The sequence below is a fragment of the Oryx dammah genome, unplaced genomic scaffold (assembly GCF_014754425.2).
Source record: "Oryx dammah isolate SB20612 unplaced genomic scaffold, SCBI_Odam_1.1 HiC_scaffold_11050, whole genome shotgun sequence".
Lineage (NCBI taxonomy): Eukaryota > Metazoa > Chordata > Mammalia > Artiodactyla > Bovidae > Oryx > Oryx dammah.
Window position 1 is genome coordinate 10109396 of NW_024080444.1, and position 21557 is coordinate 10130952.

The 21557-nt window shown below is 38.7% G+C and overlaps 1 protein-coding gene across 3 annotated transcripts in view; it reads right to left on the reverse strand.

Annotated features, from left to right (window-relative positions):
- The window catches only part of LOC120860208 (lysine-specific demethylase 4C), a 404469-nt gene that overhangs the window by 279542 nt on the left and 103370 nt on the right, over positions 1-21557 (reverse strand). For all 3 annotated transcript variants that reach the window (XM_040235989.1, XM_040235987.1, XM_040235988.1), the window contains exons 7-8: positions 17249-17352; positions 12935-13072 (exon numbers count right to left, since the gene is read on the reverse strand). In XM_040235989.1, the coding sequence (XP_040091923.1) occupies positions 12935-13072; positions 17249-17352 (242 nt within the window). The remainder of the gene's footprint in view (positions 1-12934; positions 13073-17248; positions 17353-21557) is intronic.

Below are 21557 nucleotides of genomic sequence, written 5' to 3' on the forward strand. Positions count from 1 at the left end.
ATTGCATCACTCCAATTTTCCTGGTAAGTAGCTACATCAGTTATTCAGTGACTGAGGATGGACTTCAGATTCCCCACTACACAACTCAAAGAGCAGATCCTTCTAGAAATACGGACCTGAGTTTCCAATTCCCTGTTTCCATGTTCACTTAGGCTGCTCTACGAGGTGCTGCTGCTGCTGCTAAGTCACTTCAGTCGTGTCCGACTCTGTGCGACCCCATAGATGGCAGCCCACCAGGCTCCCCTGTCCCTGCGATTCTCCAGGCAAGAACACTGGAATGGGTTGCCATTTCCTTCTCCAATGCGTGAAAGTGAAAAGTGAAAGTGAAGTTGCTCAGTCGTGTCCGACTCTTAGCAATCTCATGGACTGCAGCCTACCAGGCTCCTCCATCCGTGGGATTTTCCAGGAAAGAGTTCATGAGTGGGGTGCCATTGCCTTCTCCATCTACCAGGTGAGATCACCAATAAGAACAAACAGTAAAGTGCTAACAGGACCTGTAAAGGAATCTGTGTTCAGCACCAACACTTCTCAGTCCAGCCCCGATTGGCCGAGGACATCACAGACTGACTTGACTTTGCCACAGACACCGTCCCTTGCAATAGCACCAGCAAATACATCTGTGTAGTAACTGAGGGAAAAAGTACCATGAATTGACCATAAGGCACCTACACTACAGAAATGCGTTTTAAGACACACTGCTATAGACTAAACCTGTACACAAATCTGAGATCAGCAGTTTATCTATTAAGAGGTCTTAGTCATGCTTATTCAAACTAAATGTTTTAGGATCTAGGATCTAGCTGTAGTTTGGAAGGTCCTGAGTGTAAATAGTATCAACATTCAAAAAACTTCTCTAAAATTTTCTCTAATCAAATGTGAAATACTAAAGCATGATGCTATGCTTTCCAAAAATTACGACCATGTACCTAAATGGATGTGGTTTTAGAGACATAATCTAGACACTTCAGAAATTAAACGTTTACCATCAAGTCACTTTCTAGAACCAATGAGGAGGAAAATATGTAACAGAGAAGAGTCTCACACAGAAGTTGAGCAGGGTTTGGAAAACCACTTTCTTGGTAAATCTTTCATCTATGCCTTCAATCCCCTGCAAAGACAGCCTACAATTTGTTTCTTTACTGGCAGAGTAATGCTGTTTTTATTCTTTTTCAACTCTACTCTAGCATCCTCCCAAAATAGAAAAGTTTGCAAGTTAACTTTTTAAACATAGATGGTATATGCTCTTTGGTTGTTTGATTTTAAGAATGACATAAAATTAAGGGATACTTTAAGCACCATCTGCTCTCTTGCAACAATGGGCAATAATTTCCTGATTGTTTTACTTCATGTACGTGTTTTAAATCTAGAGTATCCTTTATGATTATTGCAGTTGGCATTTTCTTATTTTATGTAGCCCTTCTTGCCTATATCTGTACTGAGCAACCAGGCTGGGTTTTATCCCTCTTTGTGCCATTCCTATTTCAATTTCCCATTATCACAGAACTGTTGACAAAAGTCATTCTGTTACTTTTTTCTGTCATGTCTTCCAAATTCACTGGGCTAATCCTTTATGAGGACAGAGAAATGCAATTCTAAAGGAACTTATTAAAATTTATTTAACCAATCCAATCCTTCAAATATGAGGACACAGTTAGAAATGCTGTCATTCAGTAAAACAGAAACTTCGATGGCATTATCTTCCAGTATCGACTGTGGTGGAATAAGCTGAGATGCTGGTGCATGCAGGGCCTGTCAACAAAGACAGGACTGGAAACGTGTGAGTACACCAGGTCCACCTAGCCATCTGGTCGGTGTGGGGGGAAGAGAAACACAACAGTGAACTGAGGTGTTTGTTTTCTAAGTCCTAACTTGTTAACAAGATCTGTGCAATGAACTTGTACGTACTACTGTGGTTCTATGGAGACCCTCAGAAAAAAATCCATGGCAACCACCTGTCATACTCCACTGGGATAAGAGAGATGTTCCTAGTAAAATTCTATACTGTAAAATTGTTTTACTTACCATAAATGAAAGATGCATTAAAAGGAAAGATGTTTAAAAAAAAAAAGACATTGAAAAACAATGTGAACAATATTAACTGTGTAAATTTTTTAAAAGATACAGACATATGCTAATAGTTTTGAAAGTATATATAAGGAGTTGTTAAAAAAGGTTTTACCTTTAAGGAAAGGACTGAAAAGGGTGCCATTACATATTTTTCTGTGCTTTAATTTTTTTAGCCATGGACATATATTAATTTTTAATACATTTCAACAAGGGATAACATACTTAAGAGCCATTGTGACTTCCTTTCAAATAATTTTCTGTGAAAGGATTTTAGTACATGGGCACATCATAATTTTCTCAATGATTTCCCCATCATTGGACTTATTAGTTATAATTCAATTTTTGCTAATAAATCTAGCACTGCAACCATCACCTCAGTAAGTGTACTTTTGTTTTTGTAAACATACTTTTTCCAATTATTTCTTAGGAGTGTAAGAAATGGCTCAAAGGGCTTAAAGATGTTAAAGGTTACTGATACACACCCCCTTCCTGCTTTTCAGGATGCATATCACAATCATACCACACCCAGCAGAAAAGCAGAGTGCTCACTCTAACAAGTACTTTCTCATGAGTAATAAGAATTGTCCTTTGGTCTTTACTAATATGATAAGAAAAAGAAATCTTTCACTATTACTCGGAATACTACTGAAGTCTGAACAATTTTTCAGTTTTCAAAGAAACAGGTTCTCACACTATTTCAACAATCATCAGAATAATCCAATTTTATGTTAATTAATGCTTAAAATTAAAGGACAGAATATATACTCCTGAGAACTGGGCAAACAAGAAACACTGAAAATTATTTTTAGGCCATAAAAAATATAGTTTATGAAAATTTACAATACTGCTGGAAACAACCTATTCTTTTATCTTAATTCAAGTACGTAAGAAGTATGTAAAAGTCACGTGTGAACTGGAGTCAAATTTAGCATAGGAATCTACAACATTCATGATGGTTTTCTTTCCAAGGATTTATAACACATGGTCTTTCAAATTCAACATAGAGCCTGAGAGCCACAGTATGTCTGTGAACACATAAGCAACAGCTCCTTCAAATTCCTCCTCCCAGCAATCTGGCCTACAGAACCCCAAATACTATCAGTTGATGTCACTTCTTTTCAGATGCCCTCAGTTTGGCAGAAAGTAAAAGTGAATGGATGTGAGAATTCAGTGGTAATATATAAAGCAATCCATCTGCCAGGCCTGCTGTAAGCACGTCTGCTACAAATACTATCCCCACAGCCACTGCTGCTGAGCACCTCGGGCCTGAACTCCACCAGGCTTCCCCACACAGTGTCAAGGAGTTCCCTGACTTAGAAATGGCCCACGAGGAATGGCTTTCAAAATGTGCTCAGTGAGAGAGGCATGCTGCTAGGTGCCTGACCCACTGTGGACCCCATCCTAGTGAGGCACCAGTTAAAGCCTTCTCTACAGGTAGGAAACTATGGCTAAAGAGGCAGGTTATCCAAGCACCCCACACAGAACCAGAATTCTAACACAGGCCTATGTGATTGGGTTGGGTTTTTGCTTGCTTGCACTCAAATTAGCCACCAAAACACTTTTAGCAAGGAAAGAAATACTCTGGAAATTGAGCAATGAACACTTGTATTTCTGACAGAGTTATGAAAAATAAAACACTGGCTTTTCTCTAGGCTTTGAATTTGAACAGAATACTTTTGATCTTTAATCTGGTCTCTGTGTCCAAAGCATGGGCTTTAAACTAGGTCTGGTCCCCTTATGATCATAGGCTAGTGACCTCAGTGCTTCCTTGTCCTCTTCTACAGAGACAAGCCTCCTGTTACTCTCTAAGGGCAAGCTGGAGTTTTCCTCTATGGTTCCACTAACCATACCCTCCTTTCTATGTGGCCAAGATCGGCCCACTAATCTGATCCATCATTGCTGGAAAAGGAAATGGAAGTTCTCTTAGACCTGCCAGGCCCACCTCTGAGCAAAGGTCAGTTCCCCAAACTGGAATTCTGAAAGAAAGATGCACAAGCTAACCCACCACACATCTCTCCAGTCCCCACCCCAACTGTGCCAGACTCCTTATAGATTTAACTTCAGTTATTCTTCAGCACAACTCTGAAGAAGCTATAATCTCCATTTTACATATGGGGAAAAGGTATTTTTAACATTCAGTTCAGTTCAGTTGCTCAGTTGTGTCCAACTCTTTGTGACCCCATAGACCACAGCATGCCAGGCCTCCCTGTCCATAAGTCAGAGCCTGGCCAACCCTTGAACTTATCCGCCTTTACCACTGCACAACAATGCTTCCCTAGTACATGAGGAAAATGAAGCTCAGCAGAATGGCATGCAACCTGAAAGGGACTCAAGACAGTCTGTAACTCTCTGGAGCACCAACCACCTCCATCACCCTGTGTCATCCCTTGAGTGACCCAAATACTAAGCAGACCATGGAACCTCAGTAACTGCTTGAGCTTTATTTCTCATGAAGCATCTTGAAGGGAAATGCAAGATATAATTAATTTTATAAGACTAACTTTGATATTACAAATGGAACATTAAGCATGCTAAATTTTTCATCCTTAATGTTTTTCTAGCCTTTTCCAAAAAGACTAGAAAATAACAGCAATAATGGTAAAATACATACATACAATCCTTGGCTCTTATTTAACATAAATACTTATTTATGATTACAAAAAAGACACTCCCCAAGATTAACATTTCATTTCTTCATATGTTTAATGACATTACAACATGAAGTTGAAACTTCCCTTACTCAACTACTTACTCATTTCTCATACTCAAATGTGATAAAAATCAAAATATCAAACAATAAGGGAGATATAAGGCAATCATAAAAACTACACTCAGCATTATAAGCAAGAGGCATACAAATATTGACACTGTTCTCACTTAAGGACAGCACTTGGAAAAATGCAAACGGATCAATACAAATGAAAAACAAAAATAATGGACAGAATTAGCTGTGAGCACTAACTTTCACAAACAGCGCCACAGAGAATCAATCAGTGCTCTAAGCTATCACGTTGGAAATCATCCCTCCAGAGTATCTGGACAGTTCAGAAGACACTCTGGTTTTACCTTTTTTGTTTTAAAAAGAGGCAAAAAATATATTACTAGGCACAGTTTGTAGGGAATAAAAGCAGAGTAAATTTAAAATATTAGGCATGGCTGAAAGAGGGAGAACCAAGCACTGGGCTTCTTTATTGTATCGGACGCTTTCACGATCTGCCAAACAGGGACACCCTTCCTCTTCGAATTGGCTAACACTCTGATTCTTATAATTGCCAAAGTGTAGAATTATTAAAACAGTAATAGAGATTAAGAGTTTCTTAATCTTAAGAGATCAAGGGTTTCTTCACCCATTCTTTATTACCTTTGATATTTAAACATCAACACCCTATTCAGCTGTTACCTTCACTACTTTCAACCTTCTGCTTAAGGAGGGGTCCTGGCATGAGATAGCTCCAGGGCTACAGACCCCATGAGAATTTTCAGGCTATAACTCTGACAAGCAGTTACGAAGAGAGGTGTGTTCCCACTTCCTATCATCTTGCTCAGAGCAGAGGGAGGAGAGACTACGGATCCACAGATTTAAGTCTCATTATGGCCACTGACCTCAGAGAAATTCCATTAAAGCTTTCTTTTGATTCAAAGAGGTCATATCAAATGATCACAGAAGCAAGATTCCCACAACAAACTTCAAACTGGGCATATACACATGTCACCTTTGTTCTGTCAGCAAAGAATGTGTATCTTGAAGGAAAGGGAACAGTAACCTTGGTTGGCATGCCTTATTTAAGAAGTCTGAAAATTCACACGTAGCTCTTTCACTGAGAAAGAAAAAGCACTATGTGGCTGGCACCTAAATAATCCACCACATCCAATGAAATGAGTCCAGAAGGGTACAGGGTACTAGGGGGCCAACCTTCTGCATCCAATCTCAGCCTCACCATCCTCATTTTCTGCATCATCCCAACTCCTTGGTTTGAGAAAGGGGGCTAGCAGAGGACAGTGCATGCTGAGTCGCTTCAGTTGTGTCTGACTCTTTATGACCGCATGGATTGTAGCCTGCCAGGCTCCTCTGTCCACAGTATTTTCGCAGGAAGAATACTGCACTGGGTTACCATGTCCTACTCCAGGGGATTTTCCCAACCTAGGGACTGAACTCATGTCTCCTGCATCTCTGGCACTGCAGGTGGACTCTTTTACCACTGAGCCACTGGGGAAGCCCAGTAGAGAACAGAAGATACCCAATTATCTCTGGACCAGCACAGATGGCAAGTAACATATATAAAGTGCCCTACATCAGGTCTAGCACACTGTGAACAATCAATGTCCGATCCTACTACTATCAAACCATATGAAAGTAAGAATGATTTAAAAACTAATTTTTCTCAGTACAGTGAATATGTTATTCAAAATGTCAACTTACTTTTTAAGGTATAGAGTTAACTAAAGCCTCAAAAACAGATATTACTTTGATTTCGAGTTAGTGATTAGACATCAGTATCATAAATTATATACCTGCTGCTGTTGCTAAGTCGCTTCAGTCGTGTCCAATTCTTCGCAACCCCACGGACTGCAGCCTACCAGGCCCCTCCGTCCATGGGATTTTCCAGGCAAGAATACTGGAGTGGGTTGCCATTGCCTTCTCTGAAATTATTTACCTGCTGCTGCTGCTGCTAAGTCACTTCAGTCGTGTCCGACTCTGTGCGACCCCATAGACAGCAGCCCACCAGGCTCCTCCATCCCTCGGATTCTCCAGGCAAGAACACTGGAGTGGGTTGCCATTTCCTTCTCCAGTGCGTGAAAGTGAAAAGTGAAAGTGAAGCCGCTCAGTCATGTCCAACCCTCAGTGACCCCATGGACTGCAGCCTTCCAGGCTCCTCTGTCCATAGGATTTGCCAGGCAAGAGTACTGGAGTGGGGTGCCATTGCCTTCTCCGATTACTTACCTAGTTCCACTCAAATCCCATAATCCAGCAAATTTATTAATAAATGAGCACTAAATGAAATCAGGATCCCCATTCCTGAGGACTGAAAACCCCAAATGTCTCTCCTGCAGACACAATCTATATTAATCACTTGGCTTTCCTGGTACGCTACTTGACGTCTCAGATTTTCTGAATCCAACAATACTTTTTAGAATAAAATGGGGACATAATGTGAACCTAACCCTAATCTCTTCTAAATACATAAATACAAACTCCCCAGTTTGAGTACAAACTCCTAAGGACATGACTTCATATGCTTCTTTTTTTCTATATGGTATTTTCTCTTCTTCCCTTTACGCTTTTGTTTAAAAAAAGGGGGGGAGGCAGAGGACAACCACTGATCAGCACTGCTGTGTTGTACCACCAGGACCCAAGCAACAGAAGCCAAGTGAAGGTAAAAAGATAAAATGAAGAATATGAAACCACTTAACTCTCGAAGTTCATATTTTATGTGCCATACCAGACACTAAAATTAGAGTGCCAAGAACTGTTAAATGAGCAATGTTCAACAGTCCACATTTACTTTACTTCACAAGCTGTAGGAATAGAGAAATGTCACTGTACCAGTATTCTGTGATCTAAGGCATATTAAAATATAACCTAGAGACTCGCTGTTAAAATGGTTCCTGATTGCTTTAACAAAGACCACCCCAAGATTAAAGATTTTTTTGGATGAATGCTACCTAATTTAGGAAAAAACAAATTTAATTTTAGAAAATGATTGAAATATAAAAAAAGATAAACCCATATCATGGTTCTTATATGCAAGACAATTTAATAGTTGAAATTCCTTTCAGATTAAAAAGAAATAAATTTCAACATTCTATCATCTCTTTTCAAACTTGTTCAAAAGTTTGAGGATTCAAATATCAGAATGCTTTCAAGTTAGATGGTGAAGTAACTCTCTTGGAGTTCATAAGAGAACATTCTCAGCTTTGCAATGCAATTTTTCAACTTTCTAGCATATCATGTTAATAGATTATCACTTAAAGTAAAATTAATGCAAAATAAGAGATATCATTCTGGAGTCACCAACTATTACCTTTCCTTCCAAGAAGATAACGTTATTTACTGTGCTGTAGATAAGTCTCTCACATTGCACATACTGTCATAAATACACCGCTTCTGATGGTGTAGCCTAGATATGACTGTCCCCCAGACAATGATTCTTTTTAACTCAAGAAAATCAGTACAGTAAATAACTTTTCTTCCCTTAGAGACAATCACAGTGCTGGAGGCTGCTGCAACACAAAAACAAAATATCCTCACAAATGTCTCCAAACAGTCAAGCTGAAAATCTAAGCCAAAGTTTCATTTAACAGCCTGTCAGTTTTTTGATGTGAAGCTAATGAATGCAGTGGCAAACAAATCCATCAAACCTAACATCAAAACAACTGCACTTCATCCCACCAAACGGAAAAATGAAATACAACCTGCAGGCCAGCTCTTTGATCCAACCTAGCCAGGAAGCAGACCTGTGAATGCTACCACAGCTGCTGAGCATAAGTAACCACGGACTCCATCTCACCACAGAAAGAAAGAACGCTCCAGAAGCAGAAAACATTCACCTCGAATATGCACAAATATCTTAGTTCAACTGCTATGCAATCTGGTGGATATTTTTAAATCTACTAGAAAAAAAAGTATACAGTATTTCACTCTAGATTACTCTGATATTCAAAGCTAGAAAGATGCCTAAAATAACTGGATGGTTTGTTCCACTCATATTACAGCTCTGCAAAAGAGGTTTATTAAAAGCCCTTCTGCTCATTATGAAAGCTCTTTGAAGACAAAGAAACAATTCCTTTTACAAGCGTGTAGCACAATTCCTATTTCAGAGAAGAAACTCATGGGGCACTCACCAAAGCTGAACTCTGCCTGATAGCTGGCATATGGGCACAAGGCCACCTAGAACATTCCTTTTTTTTTTTTTTTTTCAATGAAAACCTTAATTCTGATAAATGAAATGAGGAGAAAGAGTTACAGAACCACTTTCTCAGGTAGGTGGGTCCTCTTAAGGCAAGGCTATTCTCTTCTGCAATATCTTGCAGGATTTGATTTGCTATATTTGGCAGGTCAAGGCAAAAAAGAGCTGAATGATCCTGAAAAGAGATGGAAAGATAGGAACAAGAGGAATGCCAAAGTTTGGGGCATTAGCAGAAATTTTTAGAAACAAGGATAGTCAAGTTGTTGTCATTGCTCACACCTATACCCATTTTCTGAAGACCTGTTCTACAATCTAAGCACAAAAGAAGCCTTATATAAGAGATGAGGGAGTTTGGGTAGATACTATAATAAAAGGCCATCTGAATTAAGTGCTGAAAAATGGGGAATACACTGACAGGCAATGGAATATCCACATATAATAATTATTATTGTTGCTATTATTATTTAGTTGAGAACATCAAAGGTTAAAGAATCTGCTGGAATTTGGAAGATGAGTATTTGGGAACAGCACAAATACTGGGATGGATGTTCTTTTTAGTCAATGTTAGCTATACCTTAAATGGAGGGAAGGTTTCATGAACAAATACCACATACCAAGAGATCAGTAATACATTCAAAGGAAATCCACAGAAACCCCATCTCCCATCCTGCTCCAGCGATGCCACCAGCGGTGAAGCAGCCAAGAGCAAAGGAAGCAGTCCTGGATGCTCGGCAGTGCCAACACTACTCTCACTTCTGGCTCCCATCAAACAATTCGGCCTCCAAGGAACGAATTCACAGAAACATACACAGTGCCTGGCATACAACAGACAAGCTCTACCTGGAAAAACAGAACTCTCTCCCCATCCATATTAAGTCACTTGAATGGCTTAAAAGGTCCCTAACCAGCCTGTTGGCTGCTAAACAAAGACCACCAAAATTATTGGTGAACGTGGGGTTATCTTTTCAAAATTATTTTTTTAATTAAAAAATAACCTCCTGTAACAGCTCTTTTCTAAGTTATGGAAACAGAAACATTGGTTTGTAATATACAAAATATTACCAGTTGAGATTCTTCACTCTACCCTATGTTAATTAGTGCTGCACCAGACACTTTATCAGATGCTTCTACATAGACAAATCAACATGCGGCAGGTAAAGCAGCAGTCATTTCCCAGTGCTTCAACTACAAAAGAGTACGCCAGTTAAAAAAAAATTATCCCCCTAAATGTATAACTCATTATCACTTGTGAAAAATAACTGTTTTTTAAACAGTTATCATTTAGAATGAATTAAAAAACACAAAGGATTAAGACAAACAAATGTGGTCATTCTCAAAGTTAAAATTTGTCTTTTAATACAATTCATAATTAATTTACTATACATTATATTTTTCTCCAGCAAAACACAAAAACTGTCCAATTTACAAATTTTCCTAATCTTAGGAAATTACATGTTCATACACATACCCACACATACACCACAGTAAATCCATAAGGTTGCCTATAGAAACAGACTTGAAAAAAATCAATATATATCACCATGTCAATTATTAACTGAAAATCTCTGATGTAGGCAGAATGCTGCCGACACTCTCACACCCCATTTGGTCCCACCCCTAACAGCAAAGACATCTGTATCCTAGACCCTGCAATCTGTGAATATGCTATCTTTTATGACAAAAGGGATATTGTGGATTGCTTGCTCTGAAATGTAGGGGACCACAACAAGGGACCTGAGAGAGGCCTCTAGGAGCAAAGACCTGGCTGACAACAGCAAGGAAATAGGAACTCAGTCCTACAACCACAAGGAACTAACAGCCAACAATCCCACTGAGTAAGAAGCAGATTCTCCACCAGAATCTCCAATAAGGAATGCAGCCCTGCAAACACATTGACTTTGCTAGTGAGACCAATGTTAAACATACAACCTACAGGACTACGAAATAGTAAAAATAGTATTATTTTAAGCCACTAATTTTATGGTAATTTTATGGGAACTTACTACAGCTGCAATAAAAAATTAATACATTGTTATTATTATTATTTAGGTGAGTAGCAAGAGTAAGAAAAGGGTGGAGACAACATCTAAAATCATCTCCAACACATGTAACTATGACGAGTTTTAAATTAACTGTCCCACACTGCATTATAGTCACTGAACATTTTGTCATATCCTCTGACTACACTGAATGATATAAATCAACACAGCATGAGTGGCTATCTACATACCTAAGCTTTCCACCCCCACCCCCTCAACAAATCTATGGGGTAAAGAGGTATTTTTAGTTTATAGATAGAAACAAAAAGAAGAAACGACTTTCCTGATATTCTCTGGTTAGCAAAAAGAAGAGCTGGGCTTCAGATCCCTGCTTCCCCCACTATGGTGCTCTGCTTCCTGAACAATCCCATTCAGCTCTGGGCTTATCAGCTGAGACTTCAGAGAGGTTCACTATCAACCTCTCTTGCGTGGTCACACTCCACTCCTACTCTGTCCACATGAAAAGGCGGAAACACACGCAGGATATTTTAGACTTGGGGAGAAGCCAATACTCAGAACTACTGATGAAACTGAAAGCTACAGTAAACAAGCACAAACTGATTTTGCTGGTGACTGAACAGCTGGGATAGCTGACTTATTATGTCAATGATTAAAGATGCAAACCATAAAATAGCATACCTTTTTATAATCTCAGGGTTATGACGCTATTTCGACGTAGACACAGGCTTTACTTTTCTGCAAAATAACGGCAGTAGCTGGCCAAGGTACATACACTGAGCTTTCTGGTTTTTTTTTTTTTTAATTAGGTTTATTGTAATAAGAAGGATGTGAAAGAAGTAGTTCAGTTCTACTCCTTTCTAAATTACCCCTCATAAATAAAAATTACTCAGAACAGAGAAAGTCTTCTAATAGCAGGAGCTTTCTTTTATGTTATGAATTCACTCAAATGCTTGAGCTGCCAAAGGGCTATATCATTATTTTAAAATATTATGCAATTTTCTAAATGTGCATGTAAAATAAACCTAGAGTTGTCCTCCCTGAATATAGTTCTATCCACGTTCACTCAATGGTTCCACACGAAAGTTTTATCATGTAGAATGAATAATATTTGCCTGGACCATGCAGGGGCCACAATAGGCCACACAGACTATATGTGCCCTTTTCCACTAAATATAGGGCAATTCTGCATACTCTGTAAAACACACAGTTTCATTAAGAACCTACCCTCTGCCAGCATGCTCCTCTGCCTTAAAATCCACAGGAAGCGAAGCAACCTAATAGAAGCTACTGTCACTTTGAAAATGCCCTCTATTTAACTCTGCAGGGGGGCAATTAATAAAATTTAACCCAGTTGCTTGTGAATGAAAATACACAGTTTATGAACTAAATTAAATATACTAAGAGACACAAATCTTTATACCAAATTTAACATGAAGATATATTTCTTGTTAAAGTATGTTCTATATTATTACTTTCAAGAAATTCATTTCTGTGCTAAGGGTACTTTTAATCATTTCTTCTTACCATCTTTCCTTAACATCTTGTTACAATTTTACCAGACACTTTCCTCTGTAAATAGCTGTTTTCTACGCCATGGACTGAACTCTAACATGGAAGGTGCCAAGTCCACCTAATATGGAATCACAGGAAGCCACTGGAAAAATCTCACAAAAAGACAAACATGCAAGATGGCCTTAAGAAAGAAAGAAAGCCTCGGTTGCATAAAATTACCTCTCAAAGTAAATTGCTCCACATTAATTTCAAAACAAAAAAATGTTGCTACAAATATTAACATAGCCTATATAAAATAAATATATCTGTCTCGAATAAATTACTATGGTCACAGGCATACAACATCACTGAGGAGAAAAATAAATGCTGCAAGTGATCTTAGCTTTCCCACTATAATAACCAGAATACACGTTTAATTTATGCTTTATTTTTTGAAGCATAACTTACCAATTTAGCAACTTTCCCATAGTCAATCCATCTGACAGTAGCAAAATTTGTAGATTCTGCACAGTTGAAACCATGATTAAAACCAGCATGGTAGCCATATGGGAAAGTGATCATAAATTCTCCAGCTTCCTGGGTGATCTGCAGGGTAGAGGACATATAATATTTCCCAATTATAAGGCATCCCAAATTGCAAATACAGTTAAAATATATTTCCTATTTAAAAAAAGAAAAAAAAATGTTATGATGTCCAAGCTATACCAGTATAAAAGAAGTGCCCCCAGATTCTTCACTTAATTCTTTAATAGTTTTTCAGGAGACTTTTAAAACTTTTCTAAACAGATGGCCCTCTGCCAATAGTCAATCATTTAGCCCATAAGCAGAGAAATTACATTCTATTTGAAGATGTCTGCTTTATGCTATTCAAAAAAGTGTTCATAATAGCATTCAATACATTTTAATACTTAAAAAATTCACATTACTGGAATTATAAAACAGGACATATCACAACTGACATTTTTCAAGTTATAGCTATAAAAATTTTGGCAACACACACTGAATGTTATGGATTCTTATTGCTTAAGAGTTGACTGTATTCAATAAATTGTCCTTTCATTATACTTGGAAAACATTCGATTAACTATTTCATTTAACAGTAAAATTTCTATCAAATAATTATTCAAATATATCTACAGCATGTAGGTATGTATGTGTGAGTGAGTGCATTTGCAAATATAATTAAAATAGCTTGGGTCAATCAGCCATCAACCTAAAAGCAAAGATTAAAATGTATTCAGTCCATTCCTATCTTTTAAAGAAATCTGCTTATTTTTTTTTCCTACAATCACCAAAACATACAAAACACACCAGGAACTATGGAAGAACAGCGAAGCTAAACTGATCAATGGTTTTTAAACTTGTCTGCTCAGTACTAGAGTATCGAATCTGTAACTCACTGATTCGTTCAGTCACCTTGGTTTGAGAAATAAATATGCAAGTATGCACCTATGTGGACACATATAAGAGACACACTGTATAAATACATGTACACACAAAGCACTCAGTAACCATTACAGGAATGCTAAAATGTTGTGTGTGGAAGTACTTTCCTTCCCAACAATTCTAAAATTTAGCTCATCACCCCTGCCCCTGTGACATCCCAGCAGGTGTTCTATTGCAATGAGCAGCAATTCAGCTGCCACCTGGCAGGCGGAGAATGGCTTATCAGGGTTCAACATGGTTCCAGTTCCATCATTTCAAGCCACGTGAGAATAAGCCCGATTCTCTCCTTTTCTAGTCTCACCGAATCTCATTAATTATAACTGTGCTTGGAAATAAGGCATTTCCTTGCACCATGTGATAAAATAAAACTTACTTTGCTCAACTGTCACTAGCCCTATAAAAGGGAGTTGGGGGGAAGAGGGTAAGACTGCTGTCAGTAGGATAACGAAGCGAGCTTCATTGCTCCACTGAATCCCATCTATAGTTCTTCCCTACTCTACCTGGAAAACTCCTTTCTTGCCATGCTGAAAAGTACCTATTCCCATTAAATGGGACCCTAAATATTATGCCTATATATAGTTTCTAGAAACAGGTCGGTCCCAATTAGCTAAAATATAAGGCTAATTTACTGCCTCAATGAAATAAATTGATTTTTTTTTAAAAAAAGAAGGGTATAGAGACAGAAAAGTACAAGTTCTTTTTAAGACTAACCAGCATCATAATTCCATACAGCAAAAAATGGTGGAAAGGGTAGTGCACATAATCAAAAAGCAGACAGTAGCTATTTGGCAAACATACTTTTTCATACATACATATACACATATGAGAATATGCACAAATACACTGAAAGAAAAAGAAACAAATGTTAGTCCAACTGGGAAATGATCGCCTAAAGAGTAAAGGTTGAACTGAGGAGGAAGAGTGCATTATTATATTACCTATACTATGCAAAGCGCTTCATATAGATAATCTCTTTTCATCCTCATAATGGCTCTATTAAATGGTACTCTTATTATCTCCATTTTCCAGTTGAAGAGATTGAAGCTCACAAAAATGATGTAATTTACCCAAGTGGCAGAATCAGAAATGAACTTGGGAAGAATCAATGTCATTCCAAAGTCTGCTACTCTGTCCAAGGTTATATTATCATCATTGGAGAATAAGCCCCTCGAGGAGCACACTGTCATCACACATCCTTCATCAAGGTAGAAGGGGAGATAGCAATATTTCATATGAAAAACTACAGCCACCAGTCAGCCCTCTAAATGGCTGGTGTCTCACCAGCTGTGGACAAGCACTCACCACTCTACTTCCCACAGGAGCCACAAAATGTCCCATCCTCAGAAGACTGGATAAGAACATGGTGCATTTGGTGAGCTACCAAATAGTACCTGGAGAGCCTCAGCCCAGAAAAGGGTGCAAGGCACCTGTCTCCTTCTCCCCAAATATTAGAAAGAAGCTAGAAGCTACTACAGCCTCCATCCTGGATGAATGAGCCAATTATGCAGCCCTGCTATTTCACATAAGTGAAAGTGAAGTCGCTCAGTCGTGTCCGACTCTTTGCAACCCCATGGACTGTAGCCCACCAGGCTCCTCCGTCCATGGGGTTCTCCAGGCAAGAATACTGGAGTGGGTTGCCATTTCCTCCAAAGAACAACAATTCCCATCACCAGCCCTAAACTCTCAGAGCTTTTCCTATCTTGGAGAACTCTATTCTGCTCCTTCTCTGCCTTCTAATATTCCAACTTAAATAAAAGGGCTTAATCAGGCTTATGACAACCACCTGAGAGAAAGTGCACTGATGACACAGGTCTGAGACTGGAAAGCCTGGTGCTTAGAGGCATCTGCAAGTAAGACAATGCCCCCAGAAGGAGTGGCCCCATTGGGGGCAGGGCACAGCCTGTGACTTCTGTACCTGCGGCAGTGCTGCAGCCCACCCACACCTGTGGACATTACCCACAGTGCACATCTCGAAGGCACACTTTCTGTCATGGGGAGAAGTATGCAACTAAACAAGTGGTGAGAGCGTTCTCATCATGGACATGAGACAGTGTGTCTCATGCGTGACTGCCACAGAGACTGTGCAAGAGTGATCAGGACCACCCCAAGGTGGAGAATGTTTCCCAGTCCTTGCAAACATTCTACTTCCAACAAAGCCTAGACTGGTGGGAGCAGGGCCCCAGGGGTGAGGGGTTGGGGAAGATAGGTGGAAGACCGGATTTTAAGGGCCTGAAATAAAGAAGAGGGAAAGACTTGGTCATAAGTGAAAAGCTTTTAAAGTGGAAAACAGAGAGGATTATGGGAAGACAGTCAAATAAAAAATGATAAAGAGAGTAGAGATTTTTTTAATTTTTTGCAACTAAAGACTTAATCCTCCTCCAACTGAGAGAGAGCTCTTATTTATCTGGTCGAAAGTTTTTTTTTTCATTTCAGCTTCTTCACATAAAAACACTCATCCTCTGTAATAATTATGACCCAATACTGATCCATGGACACAAAGAAAGAGTGATCTAGCATGTACAGAGTCTTACAGAACTTAATCTTCAGAAATATTCCAAAGAAGCAATATCTGATTATTAAACCATCAGGCAATTCTATCCATAACGAAATTTCAATTGTATTATGTCTGAGTGTGTTTAGAAATAACATACTGACACCATAATCACTGATTCTAACCAATCAAACAGCTAACAAAAACTGCTCTGATTTCTTTAAAAAAAACAAAAAGATGGCATTAACATAAATTCTGTTGCTCACATAAAAGACGTCAGTGAAAGAGAATTACTACATGTCGAATGTGCTACATTTTACTTTCAGTATTGTTACAAGTGAACCAGAAGTGCATGAACTCTCAAGTAAATATAACCTGAAATTAATTTCAAAAAAATATGTAATTTCAGAATTTGAAAAAGAATAGATACATGCATATGAAAAAAAAGGAAAAAAAACACATGTCAAGAGCTTTTCTTACTTCACATCTTTCATTAGTACTTTTCTAATTAGTACTCTTCTAATTTCTAATTAGTACTTTCATTAGTACTTTTCTAATATAGTTAACTATTTTAACTATAATTTTAACAAAAGTGGAATTAAAGTCAATTGGGTCTTTAAAAAAAACAAGAACAAAAAAGAGTAATTTCAAATCATTACATAGGTAAATAACTGTTACCTAAGTGAAACATGAATCTGAATATTTCTCCTCATACCCTAAAAATCCTACTGGAAGTCAAAGATATATTAGTTTATGTTGAATATATCTTAAACACAAATTTTACACATATGAAATGATTCTGTTAAAGAGTAACACTAATGTACCTTGTCAAAGGGAATGCCGTATTTCTTTAATACTGAGGGAGATATCAGTGTCATCTTGTGGCGAAGAAATGCATCACACCCTTGAGAACTGCTTGGGAAAAAACCTAAATGGAAACAGTAAATACAAGCAGTAATGCATTAATTAAGATATAATTTCAAATCAATTTTTAAGTTTATGTTCTAGTATTCTTATATAATGACAGCTTTATACAACTATAGACCAAGTCCATCATCAAAAATCACTAAAACTAGAGTCAGAATTCTTAAAAATTAAAGGACACATTTTTATCACCAAACGTTGATCTTTTTTACAAAAAGATCTGCCAAGAGTTGTCTGCATAATACAAAATGACTAAACCTTAAAACTCCAATACTTTGGCCATCTCATGTGAAGAGTTGACTCATTGGAAAAGACCTTGATACTGGGAGGGATTGGAGGCAGGAGGAGAAGGGGACGACAGAGGATGAGATGGCTGGATGGCATCACTGACTCGATGGACAAGAGTTTCAGTAGACTCCGGGAATTGGTGATGGACAGGGAGGCTTGGCGTGCTGCAATTCATGGGGTCGCAAAGAGTCGGACACGACTGAGCGACTGAACTGAAACTTTAAAAATTTGCAACAAATTTAAACTCAGTCTACCTATTATCTGATAAGTGGATCAAATATTAAGGGAGGTTAGAAGAGGAAAATCTGCAGTTTCAACACAGGAATCTCTTACTTTAGACTCCTAAAAGCAACGATTCTAGAAGCACTTGTCCCAATGCCCAGCATACAGTAGACACACAGCAGTTTCCTATCTCTGTTTCTTTCTGATCAATTTTATATAGTTTCAGTTCAGTTCAGTCACTCAGTCGTGCCCAACTCTTTGCAACCCCATGGACTGCAGCATACCAGGCTTCCCTGTTCATCACCAACTCACAGAGTTTACTCAAACTCATGTCCACTGAGTTGGTGATGCCATCCAACCATCTCATTCTCTGTCATCCCCTTCTCCTCCCACCTTCAATCTTTCCCAGGATCAGGGTCTTTTCAAGAGTCAGTTTTTTGCATCAGGTGGCCAAATATTGGAGTTTCAATCCTTCCAATGAATATTCAGGACTTTAACTGCTACTCATTCCTGGAACTAACTCCCAGACAGGACCACTCAAGAGCATGGAAACCTGTCTGTCTCACCAGCCTATGTGGGAAGAGTGTCTTGAAGAGACCTTTAGGTGAAGAAGTTAAACACACAGCAACTCGTTCATTCAACAGTACATGATGTGCTGAAACCCAGCTGTTCCATCTCTGCCTTCAACACTGCAGTCTGTCTGAGAAAAAGTCTCATTAACTCAGTTATATAAGCTAGAGAAAACACACGTACTTGATGTCCTAGTCTTCACCTTCCACACTCAGAGGGAAAAACCACCACACTGAGAGCAGGAAAGCAAGATGAGAAAGACAAGAGAAATGTGGATGGGACAGAGGAGAACCACAGAGACAAGCCCTGAACAGAGAGCTCACCAAGAAAGCATGTGCTATGTATCTGGGTAAAGCAGAAAAAAGCACAGATGCTCTTTAACTCCATGGCCAAAATGAAGATAAGGCCATTGGAAATGTTACTTATCTCACTCTGTGGCTCACTACATATAAATAGCTCAAGAACAGGACCAATCTGACTAAAGAATTATCAACACTCATTACCTAACTGCGAATAACTTTAACCTCATAGAATAGAGGGTTTTACAATAATAGTTTTAAAGCAAGTAAGCCTTTACTGATGCCACCATGGAGCATGTAAGGTCACAGATCATCAGAAGGAAAAAAATCAGACATCTAAAAAAAAAAAGAAGCTACTAGGATATAAAGAACCACTTGCAAACAATAGCACATCTGTTTAAGCACCTACACCTGGATTGTTAAAAACAGAAATATTTTAAAACCACTAGACCATTCAGGTATGACCTAATCAAATCCCTTACAAATATAAAGTGGAAGTGAGAAATAGATTTAAGGGACTAAGACAAAGTGCCTGATGAACTATGGACGGAAATTCATGACATTGTACAGGAGACCAGGATCAAGACCATCCCCAAGAAAAAGACATGCAAAAAAGCAAAATGGCTGCCTGAGGAGACCTTACAAATACCTGTGAAAAGAAGAGAAGTAAAAAGCAAAGGAGAAAAGGAAAGATTATACCCATTTGAAAGCAAAGTTCCAAAGAAGAGCAAGGAGAGATAAGAAAGCCTTCCTCAGTGATCAGTGCAAAGAATTAGAGGAAAACAATAGAATGGGAAAGACTAGAGATCTCTCCACGAAAATTAGAGATACCAAGGGAACAATTCATGCAAAGATGGGCACAATAAAAGAAAGAAATGCTACAGATCTAACAGAAGCAGATGGTATTAAGAAGTGGCAAGAATTCACAGAAGAACTATACAAAAAGATCTTCATGACCCAGATAATCATGATGGTGTGATCACTCACCTAGAGCCAGACATCCTGGAAGGTGAAGTCAAGTGGGCCTTAGGAAGCATCACTATGAACAAAGCTAGTGGAGGTGATGGAATTCCAGTTGAGCTATTTCAAATCCTAAAAGATGTTGCTGTGAAAGTGCTGCACTCAATATGCCAACAAACTTGGAAAACTCAGCAGTGGCAACAGGACTGGAAAAGGTCAGTTTTCACTCCAATCCCAAAGAAAGGCAATGCCAAAGAATGCTCAAACTACCACACATTTGCTCTCATCTCACATGCTAGTACAGTAATGCTCAAAATTCTCCAAGCCAAGTTTCAACAATACGTGAATGATGAATTTCCAGATGTTCAAGCTGGATTTAGAAAAGGCAGAGGAACCAGAGATCAAATTGCCAACATCCACTGGATCATGGAAAAAGCAAGAGAGTTCCAGGAAAACATCTATTTCTGCTTTACTGAGTATGCCAAAGCTTTTGACCGTGTGGATCACAATAAACTGTGAAAAATTCTGAAAGAGATGGGAATACCAGACCACCTGAACTGCCTCCTGAGAAATCTGTATCCAGGTCAAGAAGCAACAGTTAGAACTGGACATGGAACAACAGACTGGTTCCAAATTGGAAAAGGAGTACGTCGAGGCTGTATATTTTCACCCTGCTTATTTAACTTCTATGCAGAGTACATCATGCGAAATGCCAGGCTGGATGAAGCACAAGCTGAAATCAAGATTGCTGGGAGAAATATCAATAACCTCAGATATGCAGATGACACCTACCCTTACAGCAGAAAGTGAAGAAGAACTAAACAGCCTTTTGATGAAAGTGAAAGAGGAGAGTGAAAAAGTTGGCTTAAAGCCCAACATTCAGAAAACTAAGATCATGGCATCTGGTCCCATCACTTGATGGCAAATATACGGGGAAACAGTGGAAACAGTGACAGACTTTATTTTTTTCAGTCTCCAAAATCACTGCAGATGGTGATTGCAGCCATGAAATTAAAAGATGCTTGCTCCTGTGAAGAAAAGTTATGACCAACCTAGACAGCATATTAAAAAGCAGACATGTTACTTTGCCAACAAAGGTCCATCTAGTCACAGCTATGGTTTTTCCAATAGTCATGTATGGATGTGAGAGTTGGACTATAAAGAAAGCTGAGTGCCAAAGAATTGATGTTTTTGAACTGTGGTGTTGGAGAAGACTCTTGAGAGTCCCTTGGACTGCAGGAGATCCAACCAGTCCATCCTAAAGGAGATAAGTCCTGAGTGTTCATTGGAAGAACTGATGTTGAAGCTGAAACTCCAATACTTTGGCCATATGATGTGAAGAGCTGACTCCTTTGAAAAGACCCTGATGCTGGCAAAGATTGATGGCAGGAGGAGAAGGGGATGACAGAGGATGAAATGGTTGAATGGCATCACTGACTCAATGGACATGAGTCTGGATAAACTCTGGGAGTTGGTGATGGACAGGGAGGCCTGGTGTGCTCCAGTTCATGGGGTTGCAAAGAGTCAGGCACGACTAAGTGACTGAAAGAAACTGAATTGAACTGAAAACATACATCCAACAGAAACATCAGAAATACCATCATTCTCTACAATACCTGTGGGAATAAAAGGAATCAACATGCCCTATCTGGTCATCTGATACAGCCCTCTGTCTACGGTTAATATTCATAATACATAAATAGAAATAAACAACCTGTGAAAAAAATGCAGACTCCAGTGAATGGTGAGAAAGAACTGCATAATGTAATGAAAATGATGCGTCTCCATAATAAGCTGTCCTGAATCTACACCACTCAGTAAAGCACAGCAGAGAGATCCCCAAACACACAACCCATGGAAATGTTTTAAC